At 35.2% G+C, this 23,294-nt stretch overlaps 1 protein-coding gene across 9 annotated transcripts in view; it reads left to right on the top strand.

Annotated features, from left to right (window-relative positions):
- APC (APC regulator of WNT signaling pathway) overlaps positions 1 to 23,294 on the top strand; it is a 133,687-nt gene that overhangs the window by 45,411 nt on the left and 64,982 nt on the right. For 5 of the 9 annotated variants that reach the window (XM_045087134.1, XM_004761323.3, XM_004761320.3 and 2 more), the window contains exons 2-3: positions 14,021 to 14,105; positions 15,037 to 15,238. In XM_045087134.1, the coding sequence (XP_044943069.1) occupies positions 14,021 to 14,105; positions 15,037 to 15,238 (287 nt within the window). Of the gene's footprint in view, positions 1 to 4,161; positions 4,315 to 14,020; positions 14,106 to 15,036; positions 15,239 to 23,294 lie in introns of all 9 variants that reach the window. The other 4 variants (XM_004761324.3, XM_004761321.3, XM_004761318.3 and 1 more) reach the window with 1 other exon arrangement.

Here is a 23,294-nt window from a genome sequence, read left to right as displayed (position 1 = left end):
CCTAGAGTTCAGCTCCCTGCTCAGTGGGGAGTCTGTTTCCTCCTGTCCTTCTTCTCCTCCCTCTGCTCATGCTCTCTCTCTCTCTCTCTCAGTCTTTATCTAAAATAAGTAAATAAAATCTTCAAAACAAAAACAAAACCAACACAACGTTGGGGAGCCTGGGTGGCTCAGGGGGTTGGGCCTCTGTTGGCTCGGGTTGTGATCTCACAGACTTGGGATCAAGTCCTGCAGCAGGCCATCTGCTCCTCAGGGAGCCTGCTTTCCACAGCCGCTGCCCCCCACCCGCCTGCCTCTCTGCCTCCTTGTGATTTCTCCCTGTCAAATAAATAAATAAATAAATCTTAAAAAACCAAACCAAAACTTTATGAATTAACTTGGGGAAATGACATCTTCATGTTACTAAATCTTTAGGTACATGAACAAGATATGTTTATAGTTTTCCTCATATATGTTTTGGACTCTTTTTGTTCAGTTTATGCCTAAGTGTTTTATACTTCTAAAAATTATAAATAGGACCTGTCCTTCCATTTCATCTTCTATCTGATATCTCCTTTGTATATAAAGGAAAGATTTCTGTATATTTTGGACTTCACTAAATTACTCAATTATCTTATTATAGTAATATTTAGTTAATTTTTTCAGATATTCTAGGTATATAATTATGTCATCTGCCAATAGTATTCCTTTCTAATTTCATTCTTTAATTGTGCTGACTAGTGTAATGAGTAATAGTGGTAAAAATGGACTTCCCCTGACCTTAGGAAAAGATCTACTGTTTCCACATGTATTTCCAGCTGATATGGATCATATTAAAGAAGAGTCCTTTTAAATTCAGTGTTCTCAACAAGAGTGGGCATTGACTCTGCAGAACATATTTTCACCATCTTTGGCATAATCATTTTTTTTTTCTTTTCTGTGAAGATCTATTAGCATGTCAATTTTCTAATAGATTTTTATTGGAAATTTTGGATTTTCTATATCTTTGGGGTTTTGATAAATTACATTTTTTAGAAAACTTTTATGTTTTCAGATTTATTTGCATGCAGTTGAACGAAGTAGTCTTGTGATTCTTTGCTCTCTTTCTGTTGATATTTTCCTCTTACTGCCATCTAAAAGTGCTAGCAAATACATATTTTTTAATCCATCAAAACAAAACAATAAAAACAGTTCCACTAATTTAAAAAAAAGATCCCAAACTTCTTACATTATTGATAATAATGATTACTCCAGATTTAATTCTAACAATATTCTCTTGCCAGCCTAAAACTTTTTTTCCTACTTGCATTAATTTTTTAGGATACTTGTAAATTTGCTTTTCAGTGAACATTTGAATAAAGGTCTAAATAAGAGTCCCTTTGCTTTCTTCTCCCCTGCCCTACTCTTATGGGGTGAGGGTCTCTTTAGTGGACACCTTGACCCTACAGGAAAACAAATTGGGATGTTTCCATACTCTTATTAAAAAGTGAAAGATTGGGTGCCTGGGTGGCTCAGTGGGTTAAGCCGCTGCCTTCGGCTCAGGTCCTGATCTCAGGGTCCTGGGATCGAGTCCCGCATCGGGCTCTTTGCTCAGCGGAGAGCCTGCTTCCTCCTCTCTCTCTCCGCCTGCCTCTCTGCCTACTTGTGATCTCTCTCTGTCAAATAAATAAATAAAATCTTTAAAAAAAAAAAAAAAAAGTGAAAGATTGAGGATTGGCCAGTTAGCTCAGGTGGTTAGAGCATGGTGCTAATGAAGTGAAAGATTCAGGTTTTCCCCATTTCATGCGTTAAATTTTGATTTTTTTAATGTTGAGTGACTTGCATGAAGTTCTAATGATTGCACAAAAGGCTAATGTAAATTTATGATTTTTTGAATTTTGCATAAAGCAGTTTTGAGTTAGGGAAGGGTGGTTGCAACATCTTTAAAGTATACAAGGAAGTATTACTCAATGAAACATCTTCATTTTCTCATTAAATTATATGAAATACCATGCTTTCTAGAGCAGAAATGACTTAATGCTTGTGATTCTGGAGGGGGGAAGAAAAAATGTTCATATGTTCATATGTTTTGTCAGTTTGAAGGGTTGGGTTTTCCCCCCTCAATAAAGAGTACTTCGTCTCTGCTCATTTTGCCCATTTGTGATTGTGTAAGGTGATAACCTACATATCTTAACATACCTGTATATACCTCTTTCTCTGTGTTATTACCTTATATATTGTCTTATTGTTTTAGTGTAAAATTGCCTGTTAAAATTTTACTTGAAGTAAAGAATTTCAGGGCTTGGGGCGCCTGGGTGGCTTAGTCTTCAAGCCTAAGGGTCTGCTTTGGGCTCGGGTCATCCTGGGATGGAGCCCCAAATCAGGTTCCCTGCTCGACGTAAAGCCTGCTTCTCCTTCTCCCATTCCCCCTGCTTGTGTTCCCTCTCTCGCTGTGTCTCTCTCTGTCAAATAAATAAATAAAATCTAAAAAAAAAAATTTTTTTTCCAGGACTTTCATTATTAAATTCTGTCAGATTCCCCACTTCTGTTACATACCTTATAATGTGTTGTGTATATTCAGAACTGCTTGTTAATGGGATGACTTAAAAAGGATAAGTGATCATACCTATGAATTTCTCCTTCATTTTGAGATGTCTCTGTCCTTCTCAAGTAGCTGAATTACTTCTTTACCTCTTGTGTCTTGGTCAGAGGGCAGAAACTTATAACAATAGATTGATATTAGGTCTTACTAAGGAAGATATGTTACATGTGTATTTTTATAACATAATTTATATTTACATAGCACTTTTCAGCCTGCCTTTTCTTCCTTAGTTCTAACAGTATTCCTGTAAATTATATTTGTGCAGTAGCAGATAACCATTTTACAAACGGTGAAATGAATTAAAATGAAGGGAGAAAGTAAACCATGACCAACCCTGAATTTGAGACCTAATTTAGTTTAAGTACAAATCTAGTTCTCATTGTTTTCAATCATAAAGACTTTTGTGAGTGATTGCCCACCTCCACTCACTTTCCTCCTCAGATGATAGTGGGTTGCATCAGATTTATCATTAACTCATTGGAGAAGTAGCTAGACCTGAGTCCTTTGATTTTCCCTTGTTAAAAGTTCTTCCAGTTGCTAAGCTCTTATACTGTTGTGACCAGCCAGTAGTGTTAGACCTGTCTGCCTTATTTTGTGTAGTGGATTTTATTACAGAAGAGTTTTCTTATGTCAAGATCTTTAAGTATTATTTATAAAAAAAAACTTCTGTAATGTTTTTTAGTATTTATTCCAAATTGAGTTTGGGATTAAACTAAAAAGAGAATCTGGGTCTTCTGAAATTGGTTAGTCTTAATCTAACTACTAGCATTCTCTAATTCATTCTAAGGACCTCTTACTACCTAGCTATCTTCTCTTTCTTTTCTCCCCTCTTCTTTCACAGTGATGTAATTAATTGCCAGACTCTGCCTCACATCTCTTTGATAATTTCTGCTTCTAAACTCATCCATTTTCTTTAAGACTCTTCTGGCCTCAGTTCTGAGCACAGTGGGTCTCAAGACCACATATGCTATAGCATGGCCTATTCATCTTTTTGAATAACTGTAATAGAACTTTATATTAGTAATTCTTATCATCTTCGTATCAAAAAGATTGAAGTCTCAAGTTAATGCTCTCCTTTGTATCCATTTTGTTATAGGCTGCATTTTTAATGAGGCCTTCTTGGAAGTTCAGAACTACTTTACCATGGATGATATTTAAGACTAGCTTTCTAACAAAGTGATAGAATGTAATACCCAATCTCATTAATTCATTCTGGCTTTAAAATTGTGTAACTGTTGAGCAAAATCTATAAGTAATGTTACCAATATGAGCTTCTTATCAATGATTACATTTCGTTACATAAGTTTTACCTATAAGACCAGTTAAAATATTTTTAAAAACTTGAAAAAAATTCTAGCCTTACAGAAATCTCATGCACCCATGAAGAAGCAAATGTAGTCAAGCATGACTGAGGGTCTCTTCTATTTTAGTTCTCCTTGTCTTCAGCTAAGACTCTAGTGTTTCATCCTCTTAGAAGGACAGTGCTGCTTGAACAATATTGTTATTAAATGTCTCCAGAGTTTTGTTTCTTTATCCCTTTCTTTGTAAACAAGCAGCCACGATATTTTTAGTAGTGAATTTCAAAATCCTTTTTAACCTTATAGGTCCAAGGGTAGCCAAGGATGGCTGCAGCTTCATATGATCAGTTGTTAAAGCAAGTTGAGGCACTGAAGATGGAGAACTCAAATCTTCGACAAGAGCTAGAAGATAATTCCAATCATCTTACAAAACTGGAAACTGAGGCATCTAATATGAAGGTATCAAGACTGTGACTTTTAATTGTAGTTTATCATTTTTATTCAGTATTCCCTCCTGTAAAGTTGGGGTTAGATACTTCGCTTACTTAAAAGTGTATTTTAAGTTAAGCAGCAATATGTAAACTCTTTCTTCGAAAGTTAGCGTGTATATTTTGAACGAAATGTATTAAATTAATCCAGTGAATCATAGAAAGAAAATAATTGTAAAAACCCAGTGGCTAGTTAATTTGTTCTTAGTTATTTTTAAGCTTAAAAATAAGAGACCAACTTTAGTATCACTATACTGAGGCTGGGCGTTCTGCATAGTTCATAGAAACTAGTTTCGCAACTTTAGAATATATCTCAGTTATTAAATACAGTCTTCCTCCCAACTTTCCCAAATCTTGTCTCCACTTAAGTACAAGAAAAACAGAATGCCCTACTGGGAATAGTCCAGAACTGAAAGTCAGTACCTGGTTCTATTCCTTGTTTTGCCACAAACCGAGCTGTATCACCTCTGGGTACCCTTCTGGACTTACGGTGCCTTATTTGGAAAATATAAGCATCACACAAGCCTAGATGATTTCCATGGCTTTGTCCTGAAATTAGTTTGCCAAATAGCATTGAAAAGTTGTGATGACCTCCAAGAAAAGGTATAACATATTCAGTCTGCAGTGGGGAAGATATGTTCTAATTTCAGAATAATTGAGGTTAAAATTTTTGCTGTTTTAATTTCCAGTTACATAGGCAGATTCCCTTCTCACTGAACTTAACTTTATAGATTTGGAGATCATCAACAAAACTGTTAACCTCTTAAAAATTCTTCCTGCTTTGTGTTGTTCTGCCCCTTGGCTGTTTAGCATCTGGGTGCCTGATGCTGTTTTTGCTGTCTGTTCACTACTCTTCTTCCTTATTCGTTGCTATTTTCTTCTTGTTCTTTTTCTATGCATTTTGAGGTCTCTCTTATTCTTCAAGCTTCTGTACATCACTGAGCTATTTTTGCTCTCCTTTTACTCTTTGTGGTCAGTATCATAACAGTTCAATCTTTTACTCATATGTACTATTCTGTCTTTCCATAAAAATTTCCATAAATCTTTTCTACTCTAATTGCCTATTTCTGTGGTTAAAAACTGTCCTCAGTGAGGACAGATCTCCAAGAGATACCTATCTCCAGTCCTTTCGGAAATAAGGTAGACTTTAAGCAAACATGTTTTCTCACTACAACTGTGGGTGACCTTAAAAACAGACAAATCAGTTATCTAATATTAAAAAAGAATAGTTTGCTATTTTAACACTGACCAACACAGTATATCTAAAATTATTGTACATGGCATGTGGTTTTAAAAGTTTAAAGATACAAAATGTAATTTTGTATTTTGTGTAATTCCCAACAGGACTACTCTTTTGTCTACTTTGGGAGGTATATTTTGCAAAGAATTCCTCTTGGTGGACCTATCTAGATGTTTCATAGTGCATGATTTTGAGATCCCTTTTTAATTTTTGCTTAACTACTTGAGCAAATTCAAAATTTTGGGGGGAGACATTTTAACCTACCTTAGACCCATCTCCATGCTGAATACGAATGTCTTGGAGTAAAAATACAAGTCAGACCCTAAAATTTCTTCAGTGTAATATCAGGTTGACCACTTATCCATGTGGTGTATCATATTGTACAGCATGAATATTGGCACTTAAGATATGTCTGAATTCAACCATGAATTGATAATTACTCAGCAAGTGCTTCTGCAGACATCCTTGAAAAACCATCCACTTATTTCTTTAGGTTTCATAGCAGTTACACCTTATAATGAAAATTTTTGTGTATCTCTCCTTAAGAGGATTTAAGCTGTCCAAAAGCGGGAACCAGACCATTTGTTTTGTCTTAGAATATTGATTTGGAGGGGCGCCTGGGTAGGTCAGTGGGTTAGGCCTCTGCCTTCGGCTCGGGTCGTGATCTCAGGGTTCTGGGATCGAGCCCCGCATCGGGCTCTCTGCACAGCGGGGAGCCTGCTTCCCTCTCTCTCTCTGTCTGCCTCTCTGCCTGCTTGTGATCTCTCTGTCAAATAAATTAAAAATCTTAAAAAAAAAAAAAAAAAAGAATCTTGATTTGGAAAAGGTACTTGGAAACATTGGCAGTTCCCACATTGGATTAAAGTTAATCCAAACCAGTGGTTATTTATACAAAATCACTTATTTTTCTTTGGAATACATCATATAATCTTAAATCCTATTTCCTGCTCATTAACCTGTTTACCCCAAAGAAAGGCAAGGAGGGTCCCCTTCAACTGGGTAATTTAAGGATTTCTGAAATTTATGCAGTAGTACCATCTAGTGGCAAAAAAGAATACCGTTTTGCTGTTGATTACAAGGCATTGATAAAAATAAACTATAAAATATTTTGTGTGTGTGACAGGGAAATATGTGTACAACTAATTAGGGAAATGTGTACCCTGGCTATGTATTTGAAAACATAAAGGAAATGTTAATTTTTTTAGGTCTAGTGACGGCATTGCAGTTGTGGTTAGAAAGAATCCCTGTTTAAATATATATCTGAATTCTTTATGGATGAAGTAATATGATGTCTGAGATTTATTCCCAAATGAATTTGAGTCAGGGAAGAGAATAGAGGAAGTGGGTATGAATATAGATGAAACAAGATCATGAGTCGATCATTACTATGGTGGGATGTGAGGATACGTGGAAGATTGCTATAATATTCTCTATACTTATGTTTATATTTGACATTTTTTGTGGTAAAACTGTAGTAAAATAAAATAGAGATTTAATGGAAGTTAAATGACCCAGAATTAGATAAATGCAGAAGCTGTAGCTAAATCTAAAAGGAATTACATACTGTACTTTTAATTCGAGGGCTAGAACTCAACTTGATTTACTTTAAAATGCTGAGCATAGCAATAAGATAAATATGGTCATGTATAGATGTTAATCATTTAAACTGAAAGATTGTGGTATTAAAAAAATTATCTGTAGATAAATTATTAATGAACCACTTATGTCTTTGTTGTATTTTTGACAATGAAGTTTTATAAATTGTTCCATAACTGCAAAATCATATACATGTAGAATATCTTATTTTCAGAGTGTAAGAAGAAAACAGAAATAAAAACTCAGATGGACACATTTCATAATTTATTTCGAAGATATAATTATCAAATATACTTGTATTTGGTAATGAAAAGAATCTATAACTGATGTAATGACAAAAACAGAAGTGGATCAAGTAGCAGCCTCCTTGAAATGAGACAACTGCTCAATGATATTTTCTTTTCACTGTTATCTCCACAGAACATTTCATCTCTAATAAATAATCCTTTAATGTTTCTAGACTCTCAAAATATTAAAAAAAATAATGTGTAGTTATATAAATAATTTTTAAAATCCAAACTTCCAGGTGGTATAAATACAAGTGAATATTCTCTCCTTCAAAATTACATATTAACGTTAAAAGCTGCTGTTTCTCTAAGTATGTTTAAAAATATTTTATTTGGAATTACTTTGCAGTTGTGTTGCATTTTTCTTTTTAAAAACTCTTTGAAATTAAGGACTACTTCTTTTAGATTGTATGCAATCCTCAGCCTCAGGCAATTTCTCCTACTGCAACAACTAAAAAACACTAGATAAAATACAAAAATCATACTTTAAAAGACCTTGGAGAACAGAACTGTGGAGTCATCAAGGACTGTATTAACTAAAATTCATAAGAGGAAAGAGCCCTTTCTAGAATAACTGACACTGCAGATTTTCTTCCCCGGGGTATTTATTAATTCTGAGCACAGGCTGCTGTTCATTGCTGGCACAAGCACGACTCCACTGGAGGAAGGAAACCATTGCAGGTTTCAAACATGCAGGTTGACAAACATGTGGCCAGATGTGAAGTATTGACATTTAGAGAAACTCCAAATGCATGGCTAGTTTTTCCATGGAACATTGGTTGAGTCTTGTGAAGGATGCTAGCAACAGAACTGGGAAAGCTAAATGTTAAAGGCAAAGTCCTGCCATGGGAAAGACCCATTACTTTCACACAAGAGGTATCCTCAAGATACTTGCCAAATTTTTAACTTTGTGGAGCAGGACGTTAAAGACCCAAGCCCTCTACCTCCACACGACAGAAATTTTAGGGTCTAAGGAGTCAGGCACCACCTGAGAATAAGGCTGAGTGAAACATTTTGTAGTCTTGCAGTGCTTGAGAGACATGGACCAGAGGGAAGGGGCCTGTTTTTCCTTTCAAGATAAATACCAGATTTGAGGGATGTATAGGGTAGTAGGTTAAGGGCTGAGAAGACAGGAACCTGTATCATTTTCAGTCTAAATTTAGAGGAGAGACACATTCATGGAACTTGGCAAGTCAAATCAAGTGTGAATTTTGCTTAAACTACACCTGCAGCCCATTTTTAGTTCCTGATTGGTTGGAGGACATAAGACCCCAGTGGTGGAAAGGGCAAACTCTAAAGGAAAATATGTCTTTAAGTCTGTCTTGTTCTGTATACATAATGATTGGCATACAGCTGAAATTTTCAAGAAATGCATGAAACGGGAAAATGAGTGATCATTAAGAAAACAAATAGCTAATAGAAGCAAATCCAAGGGTAATCCAGATATTGGAATTAGCAAAAATTTTATTGTAGTTATTATATATGTCTTGAAAAAAGAAAAGATGTGAATAAAATAGATGAAAATCCAGAAAAGGTAGGCAAAGAATTATAGCCTATAATAGTCTAAAACTGGTGAATAGTTTTACCAATAACCTATTAGATGGACTTGTAAACACAGAATTAATAAACTAGTGACAAGATAAAAATTAGTGAATATGTAAAAAAAAAAAAGTCTATAGAAAACATCCAAACTGAAGCACAGAAAGATAAAAAATGGGAATGAAAACAGTATGGGGCGCCTGAGTAGCTTAGTTAAGGATCTGACTTTTGATTTCTTTTTGGCTCAGTCATGATCACAGGGTGATGAGATGAGCCTTGCACTCAATGGGAAGTCTGCTTGAGATTCTCCCTCTCCCTTTGCACCTCCCCACCACTTGGGTGGGGTGGGTTTGTGTGCGCATGCGTGCTTTCTCTCTCTGGCTCTAAAATAAATAAATATTATATACAAACAGTATGTAAGAGTTATGGGGGACACAGGCAAATAGGGCAAATCTGAAGCCTCACATGGGACAGGGGAAGAAAATGGAGCAAAATTAATATTTCAAGAGATAGCGGCTGTGATAATAGATTGGACTAGTCAACTAGCAGAAATAGAGTGGAAAAATGCTGCACCTAGATGGTTAGTTTATTTATGACCAAGGCATCCCTGCATTTCGGTGGGGAAAGGGTAGTCTTTTCAGTAAATGGTACAGGGGCAGTTAAATATTTGCATAAAGAAAAAGAAAAAAAGGAGCTCAGATCCCTACCTCATAATATATGCAAAAATTAATTCAAGATGGATTATAGACATAAGTGTGAAAGACAAAATAGTGGCTTCCAGAAGGAAACAGGGAACAGCTTCATGTTTTTAGAGTAGGCAAAAATTTCTTAAACAGATGACAAAGCACTAAACATAAAAGAAAAAATTGAGGGCACCTGGGTGGCTTAGTGGGTTAAGCCTCTGCCTTCCACGTAGGTCATGGTCTCAGGGTCCTGGGATCGAGCCCTGCATCGGGCTCTCTGCTTGGCGGGGAGCCTGCTTCCCCCCTCTCTATGCCTGCCTCTCTGCCTACTTGTGATCTCTCTCTCTGTCAAAGAAATAAATAATTTAAAAAAAAAAAGAAAAAAATTGATACATTAAAACCAAGACCTTTTGTAATGCTTTTAAAAGAAGATACAAGATAACATCTTTGTGACCTTGGGGTAGGCAAGATTTCTTAGGACACATAAAGGACTAAACATAAAAGAAAAAAGATACAAAATGGGCTTCGTCAAATTAAAAGCTAAATTTAAATTAAAATCTTTTCAGAGGACTTTATCATGAAAATGAAAAAGCAAGTCATAGACTGGAAGAAAATATTTACAATACATATCCAGCAAAGATCTCAATACAGAATATCTAAAGGGTTTTTGTAAACCAATAACCAGAGAAGGTCCAGTTTTTAAAATATGGCCAAAAGCTTATAAAGACAATTCAAAAAGGGAGACAAATGGCCAGTAAACATAAAAGGGATTCTATATCCTTCAACATCAGGGAAGTACAAATGATATTTCTCTTTACTCAAATCACTAAAATTTAAAAGACTGATGATGTCAGCTGTGGAACATGAGGATGCTCATACATTGCTGGTAGGAGTATAAAATAGTACAGTCATGTTGGAAAACAGGCAGTTTTCTTTTAGAGTTAAATCCTTGACTTAGCATTGGAACTCCCGGATATGTACTCAAGAGAAGTGAATACATATATTTACTAAAAGATATGTGCGAGATTGTACATAGTAGCATTCTTTATAATAGCCTCTATCATCTGACAACCAAAATGTCCATCAAGTGGATAAAGGATAAATCAGTTGAGGCATAGTCATACAGTGGACTACTACACAGCATTAAAAACAATTAACTGATAACATACAGTAGCATGGATGTATCTCATATTTGTTGAGCAAAAAACATGGGATACAAAAGACTACATGTTATGTTTTTCCATTTATATGAAATTCACAAACATGCCAAACTAACTGAAAGTCTTAAAAAAATTTTTTTTAAACCTTAAATTTCAATAATATTATTTACCATTATGGTTACAACTTTTATCAATAGATTTCTAACAATATGTATAGAGACTTTTTTTAAAAACCCTTATTACAAGTTGTGCATATTTAATATTTTTAAAAATTGGGAAATAGGGGCAAATAAAAAGATACTAAGTCACCCATTAAAAATTCTTTTTTTCAATTCTTTTTAAATCAGAGGTTACCTGTGACAATGTACATATTTTTCTCTCTGCCCATTCTGTGCAGGCATGCATTTGATGGGATTTAGAAATTTAATATATTGTCATAATCTTTTCATATCATTAAATATTTGGTTATATTACAGTTGCATAGTATTCCATTATATGGCCAATGCTATAAGTTTAATTGATTTTTATTGTTGGATGTCCAAGTTTACATGGCCTTTTAATTTGGTTTGATGTTTTTTTTTTTTAATTATTTTTAGTTTTGAAAAATTAGGTATATGTCAAGGGTATGCCAAGGATTTCCTTTTGTTGCTTTTGAACTTATACATCTTTGTACCTTTTCTAGAAACAGTATTTTTTGTAATACCCATTGTTGAAAAATTATAAAACAAAACAAAAAATATTTCTTGTAACCCCACCTTCTTAGAATACTACTGTTAACATTTTGATGATTGTTTTCAGCATCAGTGTCATTAGGGAATTTGTTGAAAATGAGGTTTTTCAGTCTCCATCCCAGACTTAGTGAATGAACAGTCTGTATTTTAACTAGCACTTCAGGTGATTCTGATCCATACTGAAATTTCAAACCCACCATTATAGACTTTGGAGAAGAATATTGTATGGAGACTTGATCAGAGCTATGCTTTAAAAGCCTTACTGTAAAAATAATAATAAAAATAAATAAAGTAAAATAAAATAAAAGTCTTACTCTGAACACAGAAGTCCAATGCAATAAGATTATTTTAGTAGTTTGGCAAATTAATAACCAGTATGGTGGCAGTAAGACTAGAAAAGAGATGGTTCTAAGAGAAACACTAGAGGTTGAATACAGAATTTGAAAACTGGTGATAGCAAGGAGTTCATGCTAAGGATTTGCATGTCTGGGGAAGAAAAGGCTTATTTATATTTAACTGACAAGATACAAGGCAAAGAACATATTGTAATGGCACAAAATGATAGTTCTAGACATTAACATAGGAAGTGCATATCATCCAGATGTAAAGCATGTATCAGTGAAATTGGGAAAGTGAATCTGAAGTTTGCAAGTGAGGTTAGAATTAGAGACATATAATGTGAAGTTATCTGTGGAAGGGTAGTTGTTTAATTGTAAGGCTGGGGAGTATAATTATAGAAATAGGGATAAGATGAAATGATCATTGAGGGGCTATGAGTATTAACAGTGATGGATGGATGGAAGGAGAATTGGGATCCTGAAAAACACAGATAGCTTAGGATGATAGTTCTCGAACTTTACTGAAGCACTGGTGTCCTGAAGTTTGTAGTAGATGTTGTAGAGCACTCTACATTCATTCAAAGATGGCATCGTGTATAAATTTGTTTCTTGTCCCACAGATGTGATACATTTCAGCCATAATAATCTGAATATGAGTATCAGTCAGTTCCATGCTCTTGTATCTATTTATCGAAGCCTTTCAACCTCCCAACACGGTCTATTATTTGAAGGTCAGATCTTAAGACCACAGGCTAACATAGGCATTCTTTTTGTTGTTGTTGTTGTTAAGATTTTTATCTATTTATTTGACAGTCAGAGGTCACAAGTAGGCAGAGAGGCAGGCAGGGAGGAGAGGGAAGCAGGCTCCCTGCTGAGTGGAGAGCCTGATGGAGGGCTCAATCCCAGGACCCCAGGATCACAACCCAAGCCAAAGGCAGAGGCCCAGCCCACTGAGACACCCAGGTGCCCCAAGACATTCTTTTTTTTTAAGATTTTATTTATTTTATTTGACAGAGAAAGAGAGAGAGAGATCACAAGTAGGCAGAGGCAGGCAGAGAGAGAGAGGAGGAAGCAGGCTCCCCGCTGAGCAGAGAGCCCGATGCGGGGCTCGATCCCAGGACCCTGAGATCATGACCTGAGCCGAAGGCAGAGGCTCAACCCACTGAGCCAACCAGGCACCCCAACATTCTTTTTTTTTTTTTTTTAATGCCCATCACATCACCGTCAAGATAAGCCAATAAAATCTTTGCTGCATTCACTCACTTTTTGACAGATTTCCTTTTCAATCTGTTTATGATCATTTTTCATTTTGGAGAATTCTACCCATATTTACAGGTCATAAATGTTCAAGAACATTGTTTTGCATTTGGAAACCTAATTGGCCAATAAGGACTTTGCTGGAAATTTGAATGGAATGCCCCAGAATATGAAAGCTATAACATAAATTATTATTAAGGCACATGCAAAAAACTGTTAGAAAATGACAGTTTCTAGCATTCTTTGAGGAAAATTAATCAAGAGAAGGATTTATATGGGAAAGGAAATAATGGCATCAGAAGTCAGGAGGCTGTGAGCATAGTTATTTCAATATCTGCTGAATATAAATCAGCATGCTAATAGTATATACTTACATATGGTATATAAAAGCTTGAATATGTATTAGGGTGTTAAATAAAACAGCATATTATAATTGTTAATTTGGTTTTTTTCATGGTCATGGTGGTGCAGGCTTCAGAGACATGGATTCTAAACACATATCTAGCTTTTACAGCTTCTATGGGGCTTTGAGTCTTGATTGACCCATATGAAAAATGAGAATAACTCACCTTGTTGTATGTTTTAAAAGTTAGGGATAATGTATCTTATGGAAACTCCATATAATCTCCATTATCTCAAAATATCACTGTTGTTAGGATATAATTCATTACTCATAATTAATAATAGATAATATATATGAAGTGCTTTACAGATTCAGATATATTTTCAGATTGATCTGAAACTTTTTTCCACAGCACACCTAAATATCAAGAAACTTAGAATCATTCTATCTAGAATAATTATGTAGAATTTTGTCATGTTAATATATTGTGTTCTTTTTTGCAGGAAGTACTTAAACAACTACAAGGAAGTATTGAAGATGAAGCTATGGCTTCCTCTGGACAGATTGATTTATTAGAGCGTCTCAAAGGTAGATTTTTAAAAGGTGTTTTAAAATAATTTTTAAGCTCCAGTTGTCAGCTTTAGATGTGTATATCCAAATACAGGTTCTCTTGATTTGAATGTTACTTTCAGTTTTCCTGGTATAACAGCCTTATCTATTAGGATTTAGTTGTTAAAATACAGATATGTAAAATCTGTATTTACTTGTCATTCCTTCAGTTAAACATTTAACTGGCTTTAAATCAACTACTTTTAGATTCCTTGTTTGATCATTTTCAGCTCTTACTTTATCTTTCTAGTTATATAAGCTGATTATATGTAATTTTTGGTATAATTTTGAAAAAATAACTTTCTCGCTTTATTGCTTAAAAATTCAAATACTAAAAAAACAGGGAAAGTGCTTGATTATTATAGTTGGAACTAGACTGAGAAATTATCTTTGAGTCCTCAAATATATTATTTTTTAGCAGGAATCTAAGGAAAGATATTTTGTCTGATTTTCCTTTAACATACTCCTTTTCCCCCTGACTCAAGCTACATTGGAGGGAAAGTTTAGTCATTCTCTTCCTAAATAATTGTTTGTTTAATCATGTGTATTTGTGGCTTCCTCTGTTAGAAATTCAAGTTGCAATGAACATTTTTTTTTAATGATTGGATATTTGTATTTATTGCAATTCTACCTGGAACCAGGAGTCAGTGAAAATCTCACAGCCTTAGCATTTGTGATAAAGATTCTCTGTTCCCTACATAAATTTGCTGCTCTATAGGTGCCATAATTTAGTACTTCTATAGGCTTTATGTAATATATATAATGTATATTAAATTATAAAATGAGTTCAAATTTAGAAGACTAAAATGTGAATCTTATATTTTATTTTTAAGACAATATAATTTTCTTACCAGTATTTTAGACCACATAAAGCAACTGTTATATAAAAACTTATCTCTCTTTCATTTAGAACTTAACTTAGATAGCAGTAATTTCCCTGGAGTGAAACTACGGTCAAAAATGTCCCTCCGTTCTTATGAGAGCCGTGAAGGATCTGTATCTAGTCGTTCAGGAGAGTGCAGTCCTGTTCCTATGGGTTCATTTCCAAGAAGAGGGTTTGTAAATGGAAGCAGAGAAAATACTGGTTATTTAGAAGAACTTGAAAAAGAGAGGTAACTTTTCTTCATTAACTTGTAAACTCCCATGTTTACTATCATTTTGTCATTTTGAAGCATGTGTGGCAAATAATCAGTAATACTTAAGAGCGAATTTTCTATTTATTTATTCAAAGATATAGTAGGTTACTGATCATACTTATATTAAATCTAAAGATGTAAAGAGGCAATATTAAATATGCAAATGTAAAGTAGACAATTCTTGGGCTTCTAAGAGATTTGTACTTTGTTATTTAAATACTTCAAATGCCCTGTACATTGAGTAAGTAAGCACGTGATCACAATAGTTATGTCACAGTAAACATGTAACTGATTTATTTTTTTTAAGATTTTATTTATTTATTTGTCAGAGAGAGAGAGCACACACAAGCAGGCAGAATGGTAGGCAGAGGTAGCGAGAGAGGTAGGCTCCCTACAGAGCAAGAAGCCCGATGCGGGACTCGATGCCAGGACCCTGGGATCATGACCTGAGCTGAAGGCAGTGGCTTAACCAACTGAGCCACCCAGGTGTCCCCATGTAACTGATTTTTAATTGAGCTTCTTGTTACCTTTTGGAATAAATTCAGTAACTAGAGAGCCAGTATGAGGTAACTGTTTCCATTAGGAAAAGCCTATTACAAGTGGCTACCTATGTAACATTTCTTAATTTATCAGTTTCAGTGTCTTAAAAAACATTGCTTAATATATATTATCTGGTTTCTCACAGCTTATTTATTAATTCTTCTCTTAACTGAAGTTAAAATGATCTCACTACAAATAAGAATATGTATCATTTTCAAGAACTTTGTCAAGTGTTGTGTAAAAGATTATGAATTCCTTAATGCATGAATAATGTTTTTTAATACTCCTAAAATTCTATTAAACATTCAAGAATATTAAAATATATAAACATTACATACTGGCTCTGGGACCTTGGTCATGTCATTAAATTTTCTGTCATTTTCTTCTATAAAATAGGGATATGGTTCTAAATTACCCAGTTTTACAAAGTGGTTATTAGTATAAAAAATGTCCGGCATATCTAAGTAAAAGGCAAAAGACCTTTTACTGCTTTCTGGTTTTAGGTGTGTCCATCTGTAAAAATAGGGTAATCTTCTGGACCAGAAGTAATGTAAAGCTTGCTTTCATCTTGAGTTTACTGAGTCTCTGTATCATCCCTTGAAGTAGGACTGTTTCTGTCTGACAGTATAGGAAACACTATTGTGAATAATAAGAAGCTAACAGTCCATCTCTGTCCTCTTTGAGCTCTATGAAGACACAAAGGATGTGTGAGGGTACTCCTTTTCCTAGAAACTTGCTTTGCTTCGTGTAGATAAAGTCCCAAGTTTATTAGCAGATAAGAGACTTGTTACTTTGTTACTTAAATACTTCAAATGCCCTGTACATTGAGTAAGTAAGCATGTGATCACAATAGTTATGTCACAGTAAACACGTAACTGATTTATTTTTTTTAAGATTTTATTTATTTATTTGTCATATATAGTTCTGATATATCTTGGGATCTCTTGGTTCTCACTGTGTTGGAGGGAGGTAAATTGAGTCCTTGCATATACGACAGTATCATTACTTTGCTCTCATGCTCAATTGATAGTTTAGATAGGTCTAGGCTCAAACTCATTTACCTTCTTCATTGTCAGTGTCTTTGATGAGAAATTTAATACCAATCTGATTCTCATTCCTTTGAAGGTTGCCATTTTTCTTCTTTAGAAGCCTTTAGAATGCCTCAGTATATGAGTTTTCTTCATTCATTGTACTGGGTACTCACTGTGTCCTATTAATCTGGAAGTTTATTTTCTTCAGCTTTTGAAAATTCTGTTATGTTATTTCTTTGACAATTTTCTCCTCTGTTTTTTCACTCTTTATTTCTTTCCCTCTCTTAAATCATAGATACACTCTCTGTCTCTCTTTTTTTTTTTTTCTTGTTATCTATATTGCCCAAGATAAGTGTTAGGAAGTAGTTAAGCCACGGTTCAAACCCAACTACACAGCTTTATAACCATTTTGAACCTCAGTTTTCCAGTCCAAAGAGTGAGCCTAAGAATAACTACCTCAAAGGGTGTAGTGAAGATTAAATTAGGTTTTAAAAAAATACTTAGCAGTATGTCTAATACTTAGAACATTCAATAAATGTAAACTATTATCATGTTAGCTATTTTCTCATTTAACAAGTATTTATTAAATGCTTAGTACATATGTTCCATGCTCTTTTAGGTGACCCTAAGTTAGCTCGAGGACTAAGACAACACAAAATTTACATTTTTAAAGAAGACTCTTAACAATCACTAAAAACCTCTAAACCCTAAAGACCTACCTTCCTCGGGATTTAGACCTGTTTTCATTTCTGAGCCTTAAACACTGTGGTCAACCACTATCATTTAACCACTTGTTAACATTATGTCTCAAAACACTGTAACCTTGACTTCCCCAGAGCGTTTTACCATAGTTCCACTTTAAACATGACAGTTAACAGCTTGTCCCTGTTCTTGGCAGCCTCCCTATCACTCTTCAACCACCACTAACATTGGCCTATCAGTTTAAGCACTTATGACACCCAGCTCTTACTTAATGAGCCTATTTATTTGAGAATAAACAGAGGAAATAGTAGCATCACCATTTGTTCCCCACCTAAGTCCTGGTAGGTCCTGCAGGTTCTCCCAGGGAGCGCTGAAAAATAGAATCAGAGCACATCTTTGTGCCAGCTTGTGAAAGGAGTTTAGGCATTCTGCAGTGCTTTCTCCTGCTTCTGTTTCAGAAATGGGAGAGAAGAGGCAGCTTCCCATTGGTCTGCACTACCCCCAAGGTTGCTATATCATAAGCAGGGACTTAATGTCTTCCCATGGATTCCCTCACTGCTGAATTTGCCACATCAAAAATGAAGGCTTCTTTCTTTTTTTTTTTTTTTAATTGTTTCTCAGTAAAGGAAAGGGAATTTTAGCAAGACTATAACCTGCCACATACTCACATGCACGCATATTTTGCAAAACAGTAAGATCAAACAGAATTTTAAAGTAACAGTATTAGAGTGACGATCATCTCTGTAAACGAGCAAACTCCAGAAGCAATAGTAGAAAATATCCACAAATTTGACTACAAAAAAATCAAAATTTTTTACATGACAGAAACATTATAAACAAAATTAAAAGACAAGTGATAAACACAGAAAATACATACCAACAAAGTAGAATTTTTTTTTTTTTTGAGTGAAAATTTAGGACCTTGCGCTTTTTTTTTTTTAAGTGTTTTATGTTATCTTAGTCACCATTCAGTACATCATTAGTTTTTGATGTAGTGTTCTATGATTCATTGTTTGCATATAACACCCAGTGCTCCATGCAGTATGTGCCTTCCTTAATACCCTTCACCGGGCTCACCCATCCCTCCATCCCCCTCCCCTCTAAAACTTCAAGAGTCCATTGTCTCTCATGGTTTGTCTCCCCTTCTGATCCCCCCGGCTTCATTTCTCCCTTCCTTCTCCTAATTTCCTCCATGCTATTATGTTCTACAAATAAGTGAAACCATATGATAACTGTCTTTCACTGTTTGACTGATTTCACTTAGCATAATCTCCTCCAGTCCCATCCATGTTGAGGCAAATGTTGGGTACTCATCCTTTCTGATCTGAGTAATATTCCATTGTATGTAGGGACCACATCTTCTTTATCCATTTGTCTATTGAGGGGCATCTTGGCTTCTTCCACAGTTTGGCTACTGTGGACATTGCTGCTATGAACACTGGGGTGCATATGGCCCTACATCTGTATCTTTGGGATAAATACCCAGTAGTGCAATTGCTGGGTTATAGGGTAGCTCTGTTTTTAACTTTTTGAGGAAACTTCACGTTGTTTTCCAAAGTGGCTGTACCAAACTGCTTTCTCACCAAAAGTGTAAGAGGGTTCCCTTTCTGCACAACCTCTCCAACATTTGTCGTTTCTTGTCTTGTCAATTTTTGCCATTCTAACTAGTGTAAGGTGGTATCTCAATATGGTTTTGATTTTAATTTTCCTGATGGCTAATGATGTTCAACATTTTTTCATGTGTCTGTTAGCCATCTGTATGTCTTCTATGGAGAGGTGTCTGTTCATGTGTTCTGCCCATTTTTTGAGTTGATTATCTGTTTTGTGTATGTTGAATTTGAGAAGTTCTTTATAGATCTTGGATTCCAGCCCTTTATCTCTAGAGTCATTTGCAAATATCTTCTCCCATTCCATGGATTGCCTCTTTGTTTCGTTGACTGTTTTCTTTACTTTTTATCTTGAAGCTTTTTATCTTGAAGTCCCAAAAGTTCATTTTTGCTTTTGTTTCCCTTGCCTTTGGAGATGTATTTTGAAAGAAGTTGCTGTTGCTGATGTCGAAGAGGTTACTCCCTATGTTTTTCTCTAGGATTTTGATCTTTTCCTGTCTCACAATGAAGTCTTTCATCCATTGAGAGTTTATCTTTTGTGTATGCTGTAAGAGAATGGTCATGTTTCATTCTTCTGTATACAGCTGTCCAGTATTCCCAGCAGCATTTATTGAAGAGACTGTCTTTTTCCATTGGATAATTTTTCCTGCTTTGTCAAAGATTAGTTGACCCTAGCGTTGAGAGTTTATATCTGGGTTCTCTATTGTGTTCCATTGATTAATGAGTCTGTTTTTGTGCCAGTACCATGCTGTCTTGATAATCACAGCTTTGTAATATAGCTTGAAATAAGGCAGCCTGGTGCTCCCAGCTTTGTTTTTCTTTTTCAACATTTCCTTGGCAATTTGGAGTCCTTTCTGGTTCCATATGAATTTTAGGATTGTTTGTTCCAGCGCTTTGAAAAATGCCGTTGGTATTTTGATCAGGATGGCATTGAAAGTATAGATTGCTCTGGGCAGCATAGACATTGTAACAGTGTTTTCCCTTCTTTTTATGTCTTCTTCAACTTCCTTCATAAGCGTTCTGTAGTTTGTAGAGTATAGATCCTTTACTTCTTTGGTTAGGTTTATTCTAAGGTGTCTTAAGGTTGTTGGTGCTATTGTAAATGGAACCCGTTCTCTAATCTCTGTGTCTACAGTTACATTCTTAGTGTGTGTATAGGAAAGCAACTGATTTCTGTGCATTGATTTTGTATCCTGCCACATTACTGAATTGCTATATGAGTTCTAGTAATTTGGGGATGAAGTTTTTTGGGATTTCCACATAAAGTATCATGTCTTCTTTGCCAATTTGAATACCTTTTATTTCTTTTTGTTGTCTGATTGCTGTTGCCAGGATTTCCAGTACTATGTTGAACAGTAAGGGCAAGAGGGGACATCCTTGTCCTGTTTCTGATCTTAAGGGAAAGACTCTCAGCTTTTCCTCATTGAGAATAATATTCACTGTGTGTTTTTTATAGATGATTTTTATGAAATTGAAGAATCTTGCCTCTCTCCCTACACTCTGAAGAGTTTTAATCAGTAAAGGATGATATATTTTGTCAGATGCTTTTTCTGCATCAATTGAGAGGACCATGTGGTTCTTGTCTTTTCTCTTCCAGGTTGCTTAATTTATTGGCATTAGTTGTTGATAATAATTTCTCATAATTGTTTCTGTTTCATTGGTGTTGGTCATGATCTCTCCCCTTTCATTCATAATTTCACCAATTTGGTCCTTTCTCTTCTTTTGGATAAGTCTGACCAGTGGTTTATCGCTCTTACTAGTTCTTTCAAAGAACCAGCTTCTGGTTTTGTTGATCTGCTCTACTGTATTTCTGGTTTCTAATTCATTGATCTCTGCTCTAATCTCAACTATTTCTCTTCTTATGCATGGCTTGGGCTTTATTTTTGTTGTTCTTTATCCAGTTCTTTAAGGTGTAAAGTTAATTTGTATATTTTGGATTTTTCTATTTTTTTGAGCCAGCCTTGGAGGGCTATGTATTTCCCCCATAGGAGCTGCCTTTGCAGTCTTGGACCAGTGTGTTTTCGTTCTCAGTGGTTTCCATGAATTGTTTAAGTTCTTTGATTTCCTGGTTGACCCAGACATTCTTAAGCGGGATGGTATTTAGCTTCCATGGGTTTGAATTTCTTTCAAGTTTTCTTGTGTTAGAGTTCTAGCTTCAAAGCGTTGTGGTCTGAGAATATGCAGGGAATAATCTCAGTCTTTTGGTATCGGTTGAGACCTGATTTGTGACCCAGTATGGGGTCTGTTCTGGAGAAAGTTCCATGTGCATTCGAGAAGAATTCTGTTATTTAGGGTGGAATGTTCTGATATATCTATGAGGTCCATCTGGTCCAGTTTGTCATTCAAAGTTCTTGTTTCTTTGTTGATTTTCTGCTCAGATGATGTCTGTTGCTGAGAGTGGAGTGTTGCTACTATTAGCATGTTTTTGTCAATATGTCTTATTTTGGTTGAATTGGCTTATGTAGTTGGCTGCTCCTATGTTGGGGGCATAGATAATTTACAATTGTCAGATCCTCTTGTTGCATAGACCCTTTAAGCATGATATAGTGTCCTTCTGTATCTCTAACTACAGTCTTTAGCTTAAAATCTAATTTGTCTGTTTGGGGATTGCTACCCCAGCTTTCTTTTGAGGTCCATTGGCATGAAAGATGGTTCTCCATCCCTTTACTTTCAGTCTGGACGTATCTTGGGGTTCAAAATTAATCTCTTGTAGACAAATATGGATGGGTCATGTCTTTTTATCCATTCTGCAACCCTGTACCATTTCATGGGAGCATTTAGGCCATTCATGCTGAGAGTGATTCTTGAAAGTTATAATTTTATTGTCATCATGTTGCCTGTGAAGTCCTTGTTTCTAAAGGTTGTCTCTGTAAATTTCAGTTCTTTATCACTCTTGGGGTCTTTCTCCTTTTATAGAACTTCCCCTTAGTATTTCTTGCAGGGCCAGCTTTGTGGTCACATATTCCAAGATCAAGATTATCGTACAGAGGGAAGAGCATCAGAATAATGTCAGACCTATCCTAATAATGCCAGAGACCTAGCAAGCCAGAAGGGTCTGGCAAGACATATTCAGGATACTAAAAGAGAAGAGCATGCAGCCAAGGATACTTTATCTAGGAAGGCTGTCATTCAGAATGGATGGAGAGATTAGAAGCTTCCAAAACCAACAGAAACTAAAAGAATATGTGACCACCAAGCTAGCCCTGCAAGAAATATTAGTGGGGTTCTTCTAGTATATCATTATCCATGGCGTTTTACTCCCAATATAATAGTGCATCACCTTATATGCTCTTGTTTTCAGATGACTTATATATTTATATACAGTTGAGCCTTAAACAACATGAGGGTTAGGGACACCAATCCCCATCCCCCACTCCTCCTTCATACCTCAGGTCCAAGTGCTGGAGATACTCTCAGATATATCTTCTTACATCTCAGGTGATTTTGTGGGTGTTCAGAATGGTCTGGTAGATATCCAGCTCAATTTAGGGGACTAGTTGAAATAGAGTCCCCTACTCCTCCACCATCTTTTCTCCTCCAGTACAGTCATTCTTAATATAGTTGAGATTCTATAAATAAGTAAGAAAAAATTATAGACAAGGAACACAAATGACATTTAAAGTTGAAAAAAAATGCTTAACCTTACACTAAAAGAAATAAAATTTAAACCATATGATATATTGTTTTAAAAAACTGAATATGCAAAAATAAATTGATGAAACATTTATATTGGTGAAAGTGGTATGGGCATAAATTGGTACAATATCTAATAAGAGCAATAAGTTAAAAATGTACATACCCTAGGAGTTTATCTTACATATATGCTTGCACATTTGTGAAATAGGGTTATGTATAAGCAGATGCAGTGCAGCATTGTTGATAATAGCAAAGGATTAGAAAGACCCTAAATGCCCTCTAAAATGAAACTAATCATAGTGTGTCCCATTATGGATTCATGCACACTGTACAACTATCAAAAATATGTAGGACCTTTTTATGTTCTGGCACAGAATAATCTCCCAAGATAGACTTTTTAAGTGAAAAACAAATTTAATAGGATAATACATAAAGTAATATGCTACTGCTCCTGTTTAAAAATGTACATGTAAGTATACACATAGATCTTTGCCATTTTAACAGAATCTCTGTGGA

This window comes from Mustela putorius, unplaced genomic scaffold (genome assembly GCF_011764305.1).
Source record: "Mustela putorius furo isolate JIRA1106 unplaced genomic scaffold, ASM1176430v1.1 tig00001059_pilon_pilon_pilon, whole genome shotgun sequence".
NCBI classification, from domain to species: Eukaryota; Metazoa; Chordata; class Mammalia; order Carnivora; family Mustelidae; genus Mustela; species Mustela putorius.
This window is presented reverse-complemented; position numbering and strand designations above follow the sequence as displayed.